Source organism: Amblyraja radiata, chromosome 3 (genome assembly GCF_010909765.2).
Source record: "Amblyraja radiata isolate CabotCenter1 chromosome 3, sAmbRad1.1.pri, whole genome shotgun sequence".
Lineage (NCBI taxonomy): Eukaryota > Metazoa > Chordata > Chondrichthyes > Rajiformes > Rajidae > Amblyraja > Amblyraja radiata.
The window spans coordinates 102,396,922-102,412,299 of record NC_045958.1 but is presented as its reverse complement, the minus strand read 5'-3'; the positions used below and the strand labels follow the sequence as shown (position 1 = coordinate 102,412,299).

The window sequence follows — 15,378 nt, the reverse complement described above, 5'->3', positions numbered from 1 at the left end:
TGGTTCCTGTACAGTACAGTCCTATGATTGAGAGGGGATCTTATAGAAACTTACAAAATTCTTAAGGGGTTGGACAGGCTAGATGCAGGAAGATTGCTCCCGATGTTGGGGAAGTCCAGGACAAGGGGTCACAGCTTAAGGATAAGGGGGAAATCCTTTAAAACCGAGATGAGAAGAACTTTTTTCACACAGAGAGTGGTGAATCTCTGGAACTCCCTGCCACAGAGGGTAGTCGAGGCCAGTTCATTGGCTATATTTAAGAGGGAGTTAGATGTGGCCCTTGTGGCTAAGGGGATCAGAGGGTATGGAGAGAAGGCAGGTACGGGATACTGAGTTGGATGATCAGCCATGATCATATTGAATGGCGGTGCAGGCTCGAAGGGCCGAATGGCCTACTCCTGCACCTATTTTCTATGTTTCTATGTTCTATGTATGAGGTTTAAAAAATATATTTGGTCAGATACATAGATAGAAAATTTATAGGGATATGCCCCCTATTCTCTACCAAGTTGCCCTCTTTGCCGTAATGTATTTATAAAATGTCCTTAATTTTATCTGTCATCGCTATCACCTGCCCTCCTGATTTATTTTATAAGTATACTCCTTAGACCCCTGAAACTCCTGCAGAGGTACACTTGATCCCAACTGCCTATGCCTGGCCCATGCCTCCTTTTTCCTGACCATAGCCTTAATTTCTTGCGTCATCCAAGCTTCCTTACTCCCGGCTACCTTGCCCTTCACTCAGAGGAACACATATGTCTTGAACTCTAACTTTAAGTCTTTTAGAAGAATACAACATTCTGCATGCCCCTTTGCCCATAAACATCCTACTCCAATCAAATTTAGAAGGTTCTTGTCTAATGTCATCAAAGTACACATGTCTCAATTCAGAGCTTTAATTTAACTTGTGGACCTGTCCTGTCCTTCCTCGGTTCATAAGTGCTAGGAGCAGAATTAGGCCATTTGGTCCATCGAGTTCAATCATGGCTGACCTATATTTCCCTTTCAACCCCATTCTTCTGTCTTGTCCCCGTAACCCCTGAAACTCTTACCAATCAAGAATCTGTCAATCTCTGCCTTGAAAATATCCATTGACTTGGCCTCCACATCCTTCTGTGGCAATAAATTCCACAGATTCACCACCCTCTGACTAAAGAAATTCCTTCTCATCTCCTTTCTAATGATACGTCCTTTTATTCTGAGGCTAAGGCCCATGGTCCTAGACTCTCCCACTAATGGAAACATCCTCCCCACATCCACTAAGATCTGCGGCAAATCTATTGATTGGTGGAATAGGGTTCAGAATTACCTATTTTGCTTGTATTTTATATATTAAATTGTTGCCTTTTGGGAGCAGTGACAAATTTAATGTCTAAAGCGTCATATATTTGGGCGTAATTTGTCTTTCAAGGATTCCTGGATACTGCTGAAGAAATCAAAAATCAAGAATTGGAACGAAAATCTCAACTTGAGGGTAGCATTGTCGCAATTCTGGAACATACAACTAGAGTAAGTGCAATCACAAACATGAATCCAGACATTTTGTCCGCTGTGAGAGATAAGCTGGTGAAAATGTGTGTGTTTTGAAACTTCACTGCACTGCCTGTCAGCCATTACTGTCAAGCTAAATGCCACCCATGTAAAAGTTAATAATTTGTAGATTAACCACACTCTATTTGTTTTACTTAAATTGTATTAGAATGATAAATCTCTGTTCCAAATCTACAGAAGTTCCTTGGCTTCTTGAAGTTGGTGACACAGTTGACAAGGTGTGCCTTATGCAGAGAACATAGAACAGTACAACAGAGGATAGACACAAAATGGTGGAGTAACTCTAGTGTTACACATTAGAGTTACACACGACAGGCCGCACACACAGACACACACACCTGTGAAGCACGCCCACATTTTACATAACCAGTCGGGTACCCTTGTCTAGTCGCCGCTAATTTTTCAACATGTTGAAAATTTCGCAACGACCATAATGAGGTAGCGACTAGTTCCCAGAATGAGGGAAATCCTCGCGACCTTCAAAGCAACTCCCTGGCAACTACCTGCAAACATGTGGCGACTGCATAGTCTCCTGCAGTCGCCTAAAAAGTTGCCTGAGTGGGACAGGCCCATTATTATAACATGTAAATTCACAACCAGACTCTATCGTGTTCATTATTTCTTCTGGGCCGGCCCAGTGATTCTCTCTTTGATGAAATCCGTCTGATCAGATCACCCTCTGCTCTTCATCAATTATTACAGCATTGTTAGGAGCATTGTGCACTGTTATCGAAGCTCATTGTTTAAATTGTCCAACATTATGCACCTGGTATAGGACAAAAGTCTTATTCTTCAGCTGGAGTGGAACATGGAGAACAACCAATAATATATGTTCCCTGAGCATCTTGGCATTTCTGATCCACTTGACCAGCTCTCGTCAGTGATCTTAGTTGATAGTCAGGTTGCATGCCCGACTCCATTTGTTCATTTGTTGTCGATATCTAAGTGGAGATTAGGTGGTTCGCCAACAGTAGAATGCCACCCTGTAGCTGAAACATTACCCATCATTTTTATGTTTGATTTACAGTGCTGGATGATTAATTTCGAAATTAAATCGTCATAATTGTCATCTGTAATCTCAGTTAAAATTCAGCAATCAAGGCCACAAACTGAAATTCCATCTCAACCACTTTGCTTCACTACTTTTCTCCCCTCTATTAAAACTGCCTTTGAAATATGAATGTTTGCCAAGCTTTTGGTCAATATCTTAATATCAAGATTTTAAATCTCTTGAATGATTTACCACCAGGGCAACATTATAAAAAAACATTACAGGTTCTAAGTTATGATACATAGAACATCCTCAGAGGTTCCATTTCCTATCCTGGTATTTCCTTTTCCTGCATTACCAATTAAAATGACATGGCTTTCCGAGCAGTATATTTTTTTAAAAACCATTCATTGTGGTTCGATAATGCCAGATTTTTTTAATTGACTGAAGGATTCCATCTTCGCCATAATGCTGGGTAACCATTTTTGTGAGAAGAATGAAACGTATTAAATGTTAGAGAGTCATAATGTCATACAGTCTGGAAACAGGCCCTTCAGCCCAACTTGCCCACGGCGGCCAACATGTCCCAGCTACACTGGTCCCACCTGCCTGCGTTTGGCTCATATCCCTCTAAACCTGTCCTATCCATGTACTTGTCTGTTTCTGAAACGTTATAATAGTCCCTACAGCTCCTCTGGTAGCTCGTTCCATACATGTTATAACTATACTGTATCTGGGGTTTTTTGTGCTTGCACAAAATAATAAAGTTAACAAAGTAAGTCCATGAAAGAGCAAAGAAATTAGATAATATATTACTTCAAAATTCCCGCCCACCCCGCAAAATCAGTTGTTCAAAAGGGAACTGCAGACGTTCAAAAGGGAAATAGGCGACGTTTCGGGCCGAAACGTCGCCTATTTCCTTCGCTCCATAGATGCTGCTGCACCCGCTGAGTTTCCCCAGCAATTTTGTGTACCTCCGCAAAATCAGTTTCTTTCCTGCCACCTTTCTCAGGTGATTTCTAATTAAGGCTGCTCTTCCTTATTGTATCAAGAATGTCATTGTTGTTTACAATATTTAGTAAATAGTATAGATGACGGGTCAGTTAGCAAAGGTTAATGTATATCCTGGTATTACATTGCAGAATATGAACCGGATGAGACAGATTTCCTCAATAACTGCACACGAACTTAAATCCATGCAGGAAGACCTGACTTTCAAGGAAACTGAAATGCAGAAATCGCAGACAACTGCCAAGGGTTTGACTGATGGTAAGGAATGTTAAAACACGGTGTCCCCTTCCATATGCTCTGGGGAAAAGAAATTGCAGGGCCTCTCACACTGGACACTTGTATATCAGCCATTTAGGACTGAAATGAGAATTTTCTTTTTTCAACAAGCTTATATATTTTGGAAATTCTGTACCTTAAAGGGCTCAGTCATTCAATTATTCAAGGTGGAGCCTAATGGATTTTCAGCACTACAAGAACCTGGGAGGGAGAAAGCGAATAAGGCACAAACTGGTGGAGCAAGCCTAATGACTTTGTGGCCTACCCCTAACAATATCAATTACATATTTCAATAAGATTATGCTTCAAGTCAAGTTGAGTTTATTGTCATCTCCACAACTATGGTGAGGTACAGATAGAATGACAATCTTACTTGCAGTAGCATCACAGACACATAGATTCAGGCAAACACACAGAAATATATATATAAATGCCATAACATCCTGGAAGATAGTAAAACTTTAAAACAAAACGCATACCAGACCATGATACAACCATTAAGAATACTTTTTTTTTTAAAAATATTTTATTTTATCAGAAGTAAGTACAATCATATGGCACCAAAGTGCCTAATATATATTTTCATAATACATTTTATGTACAGCTTCTTTTTTTTTTTTGTTATATTAAAGAAAGATTAGAATAAGAAAAAGAAATTAGATAGTTAAGGATAGAAAGACGTGAGATATATAGTGTGTGAAGAAAAAGAAAAAAGACGAATGAGTGAAGAAAGTTGAGAAAAAGAAAATAGGAAAAAGAGAATAAAACATTAAAAAAAAAAAAAAAAAGTAAGGAGATCATTGTTTATAATCTTGACCAACCCTCGTCCAGTCCTGAAACAGTTATTTTTTACAATTGTGTTGCACCATATGCTTCCAAAAAGACGACAAATGGAGACCAACTCGTTATGAATTGGTCTGATTTATCCATTAGGAGGAATCGCATTTCCTCAAGATGTGCGGTGTCCAACATACTTGCAATCCACATTTTAAGCGTTGGTATTGATGTATTTTTCCAAAATTTAAGTATTAATTTTTTTGCTATTATTCAACCACAGTTAAAAAATAAATTTTGAGATGTGTTCAATTTATTCCCATCTTCCATTACGCCAAATATAATCATTTCAGTATTAGGTTCCATTCTTATCTTAAATAATTTTGTAAATATTTCTAAAATATCACTCCAAAATCTATAAAGTTTTATGCAGGAAACTAAGGAGTGTGTTATAGTTGTATTTTGGGATAGATATTTATCACAATTGGATATATTTGGATAAAATTTGTTCAATCTTGTTTTTGAATAATATAATTTATATAAAATTTTAAATTGATTTAGATTATGTCTTACATTAATCGAACATTTGTGAATATATATCAAGTACTTTTCCCATGTAACCTTCGTAATTTTTATCATTAATTCCCGTTCCCACTCTTCTCTAAGTACCTCTGTCGATGGTAGGTCTATATTTAGAATACTATTATATAAATATGATATTAATTTTTGTGAGTCAGCTTCAATATTCATTGCTTCTTCCAATAATTCAGGAGTTATTTTTTGATATCCTTGTATATATTTTTTCATGAAATCGCAAATCTGAAGATATTTAAAATATTGGTTGTTTTTCAGTTTAAATTTTAATTGTAATTGTTGGAATGATAGTAGGTTTCCCATTTCGTACATATCCCCGATCCTTCTAATTCCGAGACTTTCCCATTGATTATATGTCTTATCAATGGTTTAAATAAAGGGTTATTCGCTATTGGCATTAACAATGATACATTTCTTAATTTTAAAGATAATTTTATTTGTTTCCAAATTCTTATTGTACCATATATAATTGGGTTCTTCTTATATATTGTGTTATTCAGTTTTTTCGGGGAGAAGAGGATCGTTCCTATATTACAAGGATGACAATCCTCTTTCTCCATTTGTATCCATTCTGTCTGTTGGGTAGAACTATCCAGCCAATAAATTATATTCTTAATATGCACTGCCCAGTAATAATACATAAAATTTGGAAGTGAAAGTCCCCCGACCTCTTTTGGTTTACATAAGTGTTTTTTTTGTAATTCTATGTGATCTATAGTCCCAATTAAAATTAGTAATATTAGAGTCTAATTTAAAAAATATATATTTTGGTATAGACTGAAATAGGTATAGTAATTGTGGTAGGAAGATCATTTTTATTGCATTTATTCTACCTAATAATGATAAAGGAAGTGTTTTCCAAAATTTAATCAGCGTATTAAAGGTATAAAATTAGCGTTGAATAATGCTTTATATTTTCTAGTAATCTGAATACCCAAATATTTAAATTTTTCTGTTGCGATTTTAAAGGGGAACTTCAATAAATGTGTAGGTTCTTGAGGTTTTAATGTCATGATTTCACTTTTATTCCAGTTGAATACTTTCAACTGTAATGGTTTGTTGTTCTGAGTATTCTGAAATATGCCAAATGTCTTTACATTTCTAAGAAAGTAGACACTGGCATGCCTTCTTCATGAATACATCTATGTGCATGGCCCAGGCCAGGTCATTTGAGATGTTAACACTAGAAATTTGAACTTTTAAATCTCTTCACCACCAACCCATGGATTAACTTTGGCACTGGTCTCATTCCTTTCCCTTTCTGAAATCAACAATTAGTTCCTTAGTCTTGTTAACAGTGAGCAGGACATTTTTGTTGTGACATGAGTCGCAACATAAACACAGGGTAGTGATCTCTGGATTACTTCCAGTGCCACATACTAATGAGGGCAGAGACAGGAAGAAAGGGCAGATTAATGTGTGGCTGAGGAGTTGGTACAGGGTATACGGATTTGGATTACTGGACCATTGAGATCTCTTCTGGGGCAAGAGGGATGGATTGAATATTTACTGGAGGGGTATCAGTAGTGCTACACAGATAGGTTTAAACTAGATTGGCAGGAGGATGGGATCCTCTGCAGGACCGAGGCAGGTGAGAAGCTGGAAGTCGGGGTGGATGGTGATGAAAGAAAGTTCAATTGACAGAATAGGCATAAGAATAGGGAGCATGGAAGGACTCTTCGGTTGAATTGCACTTACTTTAATGTGAGAGGCCTGACGAGTAAGACAGATGAACTCGGGGTGTGGCTAGGTACGTGTGACTAGAACACAGTAGTCATTACAGAAAACTGGTTAAGAGAGGATCAGGGCTGGCATCTTAATGTTCCAGGGTACAGATGCTTCAGTAGAGATAGTGGTGTGTTAAAAGAGGAGGGGGTGTCGTTTTATTGATGAAGGAGAATGTCATGGCACTGGATAGTGATGACATTACTACTGGTTTGTGCAGTGGGGCTATAGAGGTGGAGCTGAGAAACAAGAAAGGGATGATCACCTTGTTGGGAGCGTACTACATGCCCAAAATAGTCAACAGGAATTAGAAAAGTAAATGTGCCAGGAGATTGAAGGTAGCTGCAGGGCTAATAAAGTTGTCATAGTGAGGGATTTTAACTCTTCCAATATTTACTGGGACGGTCATAGTACAAAAGATTTAGACAGGGCAGAATTTCTCAAATGTGTGCAGGAAGGTTTCCTTAGGCAATATGTAGAGGGCCGTACACATGAGAGGGGAAAGCTAAAGCTAGTCTTAGGAAATTTAGAAGGACAAGAAGATGGTGTTTGTGGATGAACCTTTTTGGACGAGCAACCACTGTTCTGTTTCAGATTAAGTTTAAGATTGGTTTAAGATTAAGACAGGGTGGGTCCACAAGTACAAATTCTAAATTGGGGCAACTTTGGGGCAAGGCCAACTTTAAAGGTAATAGATGGGAACGGGGTGATGGGAACGGGGTGTTCGAAGGAAAAGGAACGTCTAGAAAGAAGGATGTTTTCAAAAGTGTGCTGACAAGTGTACAACAGGACATACATGTTGATAATATTAAGGATAATCCCAAGGGATTTTATTACTTTAAGGGAAAAGTGTAATCAAAGAGAGAATTGGACCCCTCAGGAATAAAAGCAGTCAACTCTGTGTGGAGCCACAGAAGATGGGCAAGATCTTCAATTAGTATTTCTCCTCTGTTTTTACCATGGAGAAAACTGGGGAACTTGGGCATTCAATGGAAATATCTTGAGGGCAGTTGTATTGTATTTGTGTAGTCAGAATTACATTTGAGGAAGTGCTGAAGTTCTTAACGCGTATGTAGGCAGACAAATCTCCTAGGCCTAATCGGATACATCTGATGACACTGAGAAGCTAGAGGTTGAGGTAGTCTGGCTGAGATGTATGAATCATTAAATTTGGGTGATGTGCCGGAAGACTGGAGGGTGGCAAATGTTGGGACTCTCTTTAAGAAGGACTGCAAGGAAAAGCCAGGGAACTATAGTCCAGTGAGTCTAACTTCTGTAGTCGGAAAGGTACTCGAGACTATTGTGAGGGATGGGATTTTCATGCATTTAGATGGACAAGGGCTGATTAGGAATAGCTAGTGCTATTATGAGAAGATGTGATTGGTGGTGGGATCTTGTTGAAGGTGACAGGAATGTCAGAAATTGATGTGCCTGAAGCGGAGGCTGGTGGGGTAAGAGGTAAGCACCAGGGGAACTCTATCCTTATTCTGTCTGGGGTGAGGGGGAGCGAGAGCAGAATTATGGGGCACAGAGGAGATACAGGTTAGGGATCCATCTACATTAGCGGGGGGAAACAAATTGCTAAAGAATAAGAACGTCTCGGATGTCCTAGAATGAAAAGCCTCACCTTGGAAGACGGTGAAATTTAGAGTAGGTAATGGCGTCCTTGCAAGAGGCAGGGTGGGAGGAGGTTTAGATCAGATAACTGGAAGTCAGTGGTTTTATAGTGAAAGTCAATTGATAGTCATTCCACTGTGATGGAGACAAAGGGGAAAGAGTTGTTAGAGTTAGTGCAAGTTGAACATGGGGAAGCTAGTGGTAAAGTTAATGAAATCAACAAGTTCTTAAGCGGTGCAGGAGGCAGCCCATATGTAGTCATTGATAAAGCAGAGAAAGAGTTGGGAGATAATGCCAGTGTATGTTTGGAACAAGCACTTCCAAGACAGAGGTTCAAGTGCACCTCCTCTAACAGCTGACTTGTTCCAGCACTTTGTGTCTTTTATTGTAAACGTGCATCTGCAGTTGGTTGTGTCTACATTCTGTGTCAACAGATGCATGTTTAGCTGATTTTAATTCACTTTATAATGATGATTATTTCAATTATTTATATTTTAAATTACTTACTTTATATTGCAATTACTATCTACTATCTACCTCATTGGTGACCGTCGGACTATCTTTGATCGGACTTTATTGGTTTTACCTTGCACTAAATGTTATTCCCTAATCATGAATCTGTACAATGTATATGGCTGGATTTTAATCATGTATTGTCTTACCGCTGACTGGTTGGCACGTAACAAAAGCTTTTCACTGTACCTCGGTACACGTGATTAAAAACTAAACTGATCTGAAAAAAAAATTGTGATCACAGTAAAATATATTTTTCTGACCAGATCCAGACTAATGATCTGAAATTTACTTTCTGAGGTAACATTTTTTTTAAATCAGTGTATGTTTGGATCAGTGTATATTTGATCATTGGTGGGAAGGATAGAACTCCTAAAAAGCAGAAATGTTTATTGCCGATTACGACTTTCCAGCAAGCGATTTCAAATGAAGAACAAATGGAATAAGGCAAACCACCAGTAACACACTGTTTGATTTACACATTATATTACAATAAAACAAAGTTTCCAAGATCTGAGAACCACAATTGCAACACTTCATGTTATGTTTTTGCCATACTAAAGAAATCAATTATTTCATACTGGGTAATGATACATTCATCACTCTCATGGATTACCCAAAAAGTTACAAATGAAAAAAGAATTCCGAACCATGGTACAGAAGTAAAAAAAGTGTCCATTATTTTTACAAAGTGCATTTACAACAAAGTCAATCCAAATCTCAGTTTCAGCTCCACAGTTCTGCCTGATCCTGAGAACGCTAGATTTCTCTTTTACCTAGAAATGATCTATCGCAATCTTGAATGGATGTTGTCATCTATTCCCTGGGGTAGTAATTTTAAATTTATCAACATTCCTTTGATGTTCTTAACGCATGTGTAATTATTACAGGTTGCATATTGATCTAATTTTTCATCTTGCATGTTTTAATAACTAATAGCTGAGGGGATAGTGTCGTAGACCATAACTTCTCTTTCCTCTCATTCGGCCAACTAGAGAGCCAACGGCTCCAACAAGACCTTCAGAAAGTTGAACAACTTGAGAACAAGATCAATGCTGAGCTAGGTTCTTTAAAAGAAAAAATCCAGCAGATAACATTTGCGCTTGAAACCTATAATGACCTGAATGGCCTGAAGACAGCTGGAGAGGAGAAGAAAAAGGTAATAGAATTTAAAAATCATTCACAGTGATATAACTGAATGTTGTTTTGTATTAAAAGTGCATGTGTTCCATGTATGAAATAAGCATTTTTAAAATATATATTTGAGTAATTTGGATTTAAATGCCTCAATGAGGCAGAATTAACCTCACTGTGGGAATATAGGTTGCAAAATTGTATTTGTCTATCTATATTACACATCCATATCTCATTTTATGTCTACTGTGAAATGGTGTTTGATAATTGTTTACTGCTATTGTCTTTTGGAACTCTTGCTTTACTTTCAATTACCAGTAACCTTCTTTTCATAACAAATAACTTGGAGAAATTAAAAAAATCTACTTTTATCGATATAATTGTTCAAGCTTTTCTTGGATGTTCCTATCCTGTCATTACATATTGTATATTTTCCTACTATCATGCCAATGTTTTATAAATATGTGGGCAACTCACATTTGTACCTACAGCAAACCCAATTTTTACAGATCTGCTGAAAAACCTAACCACTTGTTTTCCTGATATGTCATCAACAATTTCTATCTTCTTGCATAAACTATCTCTAGATTTTATGAGTTATCCTATCCGCTACTTCACCATGTCAATGTGGAGTTTCTGGTGCTCCTATAGGAGCTTTCCCAACTTGATAGTTTAAGAATATATGAGCATAACAAATAAGTTCAAGTTACATTTATTATCACATGCACCAATTGGTGCAGTGAGATTTGAGTTACCATACGGCCATACATATAAAAAGAACACAATACACAATAGAATTTAACATGAACATCCCCCACACAGCGGGATCAACGTTTCCCACTGTGAGGGAAGGCAATAAAGTTCAGTCATTTTCCTCTTTGTTCACCCGTGGTCGAGGCCTTTGAGCCCTCGGCAGTCGCCGCTGTTCAGGCCCTCTCACTGGGATGATCGGAGCTCCGGCGTCGGAACGGAAGAACACACTCAGCGGCTTGGAGTTTCCGAATCGGCCACTTCTTACCAGAGACCGCGGCTTCCGAAGTCCACAGGTCGAAATGGGCAGAGATTCAACACTGACGACCCCCGGCAAAAGATCCCAGGACTCCGCGATGTTAGAGTCAGCGCCGTCTGCGACTGGAAGCTCCGCAAACTACAGCTCCACGGTGTTAAAGTCAGCAGACCCAACACTCCGGAGCTCCAACACGGCGACCCCCGGTAAGGCATCGCCCGCTCTGCAATGGGATTCAGTGCTGCACCGCTGCTGAAGCTCTGGCCAATCTCCGGCAGGAAAGGCCACGCCAATCCAGATGGTAGGCCGCGAGGGGGGGCGAAGATGTGACTTGGTGACAAGACACATCTTCGACCAGGAAGTGACCGGGAAACAGTTCCCCCCTTTTCCCCCCACCCACATAAAAAACTTAGAAACCTTTAAAAACATACATTTAGACACACTAAAAATAACAAAAAGGGTGAAAGGACGGACTGCTGCTGGCGAGGCTGCCACACTCGATGGCGCCGCCCGATAGAAGCAGATGTTGCAATCTGGAGCTGAAGATGTGCGTATGAATTTCAGCAAGTTATTTGTCAAGGTTCTGCATGGTAGGATTCTCTGGAAGGTTAGAATGGGATCCAAGAAGAACTAGCCAACAGGATATAAAATTGGCTCCATGGAATCTCCCAGTTGCTAAATAATTTAACTCCCCACACCATTCCCATACTGACCTTTCTGTCCTGAGCATTCTCCACAGTGAGAGGCCAGTCTGAGTGAGGCCAAAAGCATATTTTGCTTGGGCCGCTTATAACCCAGTATTATGAACATTGAATTCTCTAACTTCAAGTAACTCTTGCTTTCCCTCTCCCTCCCCCACGCTAGTTCTCTACCTAGTTTCACTATCCTCCTGATTAATTTTACTGTTTGTACAACTCATTGTCACTTTCCCCTCAGCCATCATGAACCATTCTACATTTCTTTGATCACAGTCTGCTTTGATCTGTCATTTTCACACCTTACCCTTCCATGTCTCTGATTTTCCTCTCCCCTGACTCTGTCTGAAGAAGGGTCTTGACCTGAAACATCACCCATTCCTTCTCTCAAAGATGCTGCCTGTCCTGCTGTTACTCCAGCATTTTGTGTCTATCTTCAGTATAAACCAGCTTCTACAGTTCCTTCCTGCACAGCAGATAGATTTCCTTGCAGTATTTGAACCTTGTTTATCTCCAACAGGAATAAGCATGGATCATATACTACAGGGAAATGCGAGGTAGTGATGAATTATAGTGAGAGTATAACACCCACGTGTAACCATTGCAATGCAAATTCTGCAAATTGCTGGAGATTTCTTGAGTCTGGAGTTTAATCAAACTCTTACTCGAAGTGTTTCCACAGAGTATTATGAAAATGTCTGAAGAACATGACTTCTCCGAAAGACTCACCACTGCTGTATGAGAGTTTGTTTGTGCGTTAACTAATGTGAGCCATCATTAAAAGGCTGATCAGTCCCCATGTGAAAGTCAGATTCATGGCACAGGTCATGCTCACTGATCCCCCCAACAGCCTCCTATACTACAGGGAATAAAGTCCCAGCCTGTCCACTCTTTCCTTATAACTCAAGTCATACAATTCCAGTACCATCATTGTGTGTCTTTTCTGCACCCATTCCAGCATAATAGCATATTTATTGTAGCGGGCAACCAGACTGCACATACAATTGTAAGTGTGATCTCATCAACAGTTGTAACATGATGCCTCAATTTCTTGAGTACCAATGAAAGCAAGCATGCCAAACACTTTCTTAAATACCTTGTCTACTGTGTCACTGCTTTCAGGGACCTATATACGTACCGCTTGGTCTTTCCCCATCTCCATTTACCTGTCACTAACTTAGTATGGTCATAAGGTCATAACTGATAGGAGCAGAATAAGGCCATTCAGTCCATCAAGTCTACTGATCAACCATGGCTGATCTATCTCTCCTTCCTAACCCCTTTCTCCTGCCTTCTCCCCATTACCCCTGACACCCATACTAATCAAGAATCTTTCTATCTCTGCCTTAAAGATATCCATTGACGGCATCCATATCCTTCTGTGGCAAAGAATTCCACAGATTCACCACCCTCTGACCGTAGAAATTCCTCCTCATCTCTTTCCTAAAGCAACATCCTTTAAATCTGTGGCTGTGACCTGTTTGACCTTTCATGCAACACTCGTACTTTAATTTTTAATTTTTTAATTTAGAGAAACAGTGCAGAAACAGTGTGGAAACAGGCCCTTCGGCCCACCCGAGTCCGCACCGACCAGCAATCCCCGCACACTAACACTATCCTACGCACACTAGGGACAATTTACAATTTTACTAAGCCAATTAACCTACACACCTGTACGTCTTTGGACTGTGGGAGGAAGCCAAAGATCTCGGAGAAAACCCACGCAGGTCACAGGGGGAGAACGTACAAACTCCGTATAGACAGCACCCGTAGTCAGGATCGAACCCGGGTGTCTGGCGCTGTAAGGCAGCAGCTCAACCACTGCACCACTGTGCCATCTGTCACTTGTCTGAGTAAAATTCCATACACCATTCTCTGCCCCACTTTACTAGTTCATCTCGATCCTATTGCATCTTACATAACCTTCAGTCCTGTGTGTTCCTGGTAATTCCTATGTTATGCTTTTGTTTTGTAACTCTGCGCTTGAACATTTTGTAGATTTGCCTGAAAAAGTAAACAATTTTCATTCCATCTGATTTTCAGAAACTCCAGGAGGCGAAAGTGAGACTGATAAAACGAAGAAGAAACACATTTAAGAAGATGATGCAACAAGTCTCAAAGGAATACGATATTCTGAAGATGCAGCTACAGGAAAATGAAACCCATTCACAGGTTACTGCTTCACAGCAGAACACTTACATAGTAGAGTCATACAGTGCAGAAACAGGTCCTTCGGCCCAACTTGCCAACACCGATCAACATGTCCCATCTACACTAGTCCCAGCTGCCTGTCTATGGCGCATATCCCACTAAACCTATCTTATCCGTGTACCTCTCTAAATGCTTCCTAAACGTTGCGTTAATACCTGCCTCAACTACCTCTCCCAGCAGTTCATTTTATACTCACACCACCCTTTCTGTGAAAAAGTTATCCATCAGGTTCATTTTTAATCTTTCCCCCCTCACTGTAAACCTATGTCCTCTGGTTCTCAATTCACCTACTCTGTGTTTTTACTTGAATTACTCCTCTCATAATTTTGTATACTTCAATAAGATCATCCCTCATCCTCCTCCCTATAGCTCAGGCTCTTGAGTCCTGGCAACATCCTCGTAATTATCCTCTGCACCATTTCTAGCTTGAGAATATCTTTCCTATAACATGGTGCTCAAAACTGAACACAATATTCTAAATGCGGCCTTACCAACATCTTATACAACTGCAATATGACCCCCACCTTCTATACTCAATACTCTGACTGATAAAGGCCAATGTGCCAAAAGCCTTTTTGACCACACTATCTACGTTTGATGCCAATTTCAAGGAAACTATATACCTGCACTCATAGACCTCTCTGCTCTACAATGCTCCCTAGAGCCCTACCATTCACTACATAGGTCCTGGCCATGTTAACTTCACAAAATGCAACACCTCACATTTCTCTGTATTAAATTCCATCAACCATTGTTCAGCCCACCTACCCAACCGATGTAGATCCTGCTGCATTTTTTGACAGCCATCTTCACTATCCACAATACCACCCACATTTGTCTCATCTGAAAACTTGCTAATCATGCCTTGCACATTCTCATCCAAATCATTGATATAGATGACGAACAGCATGGGTCCAGCACCGAATCCTGACATCATTAGTCATAGGCCTCCCGTCAGAAAATCAACCTTCCACCATCACTCTCTGCTTCCTTCCATGAAGCTAATTTTCTATCCATTCAGCTATCCTTGGATGCAGAACCTTGTCATATGCCTTGCTCAAATCCATATATATAATATCTACATGCCTTAACCATCAGGCCTCTTGCATTAAAATAAGTGTAATTTAAACCAATATTCCTTCCTCGCTACCCCAGTTTCTACTGCCAATTCTGTCTTCTAAACTTTCACTCATCACCCTCCATACCAACTTCTTTTAGTTTAGTTTAGTTTAGAGATACAGCGAGGAAACAGGCCCTTCGGCCCACCAGGTCCGCACCGA

The 15,378-nt window shown here is 39.7% G+C and overlaps 1 protein-coding gene across 1 annotated transcript in view; it reads left to right on the top strand.

The window, feature by feature from the left end:
- Positions 1–15,378, top strand: part of ift74 (intraflagellar transport 74) — an 86,700-nt gene that overhangs the window by 56,045 nt on the left and 15,277 nt on the right. Inside the window, exons 15-18 of the mRNA XM_033018455.1 lie at positions 1,412–1,509; positions 3,685–3,811; positions 10,048–10,211; positions 13,931–14,059. Coding sequence (XP_032874346.1) covers positions 1,412–1,509; positions 3,685–3,811; positions 10,048–10,211; positions 13,931–14,059 — 518 coding nt within the window. The remainder of the gene's footprint in view (positions 1–1,411; positions 1,510–3,684; positions 3,812–10,047; positions 10,212–13,930; positions 14,060–15,378) is intronic.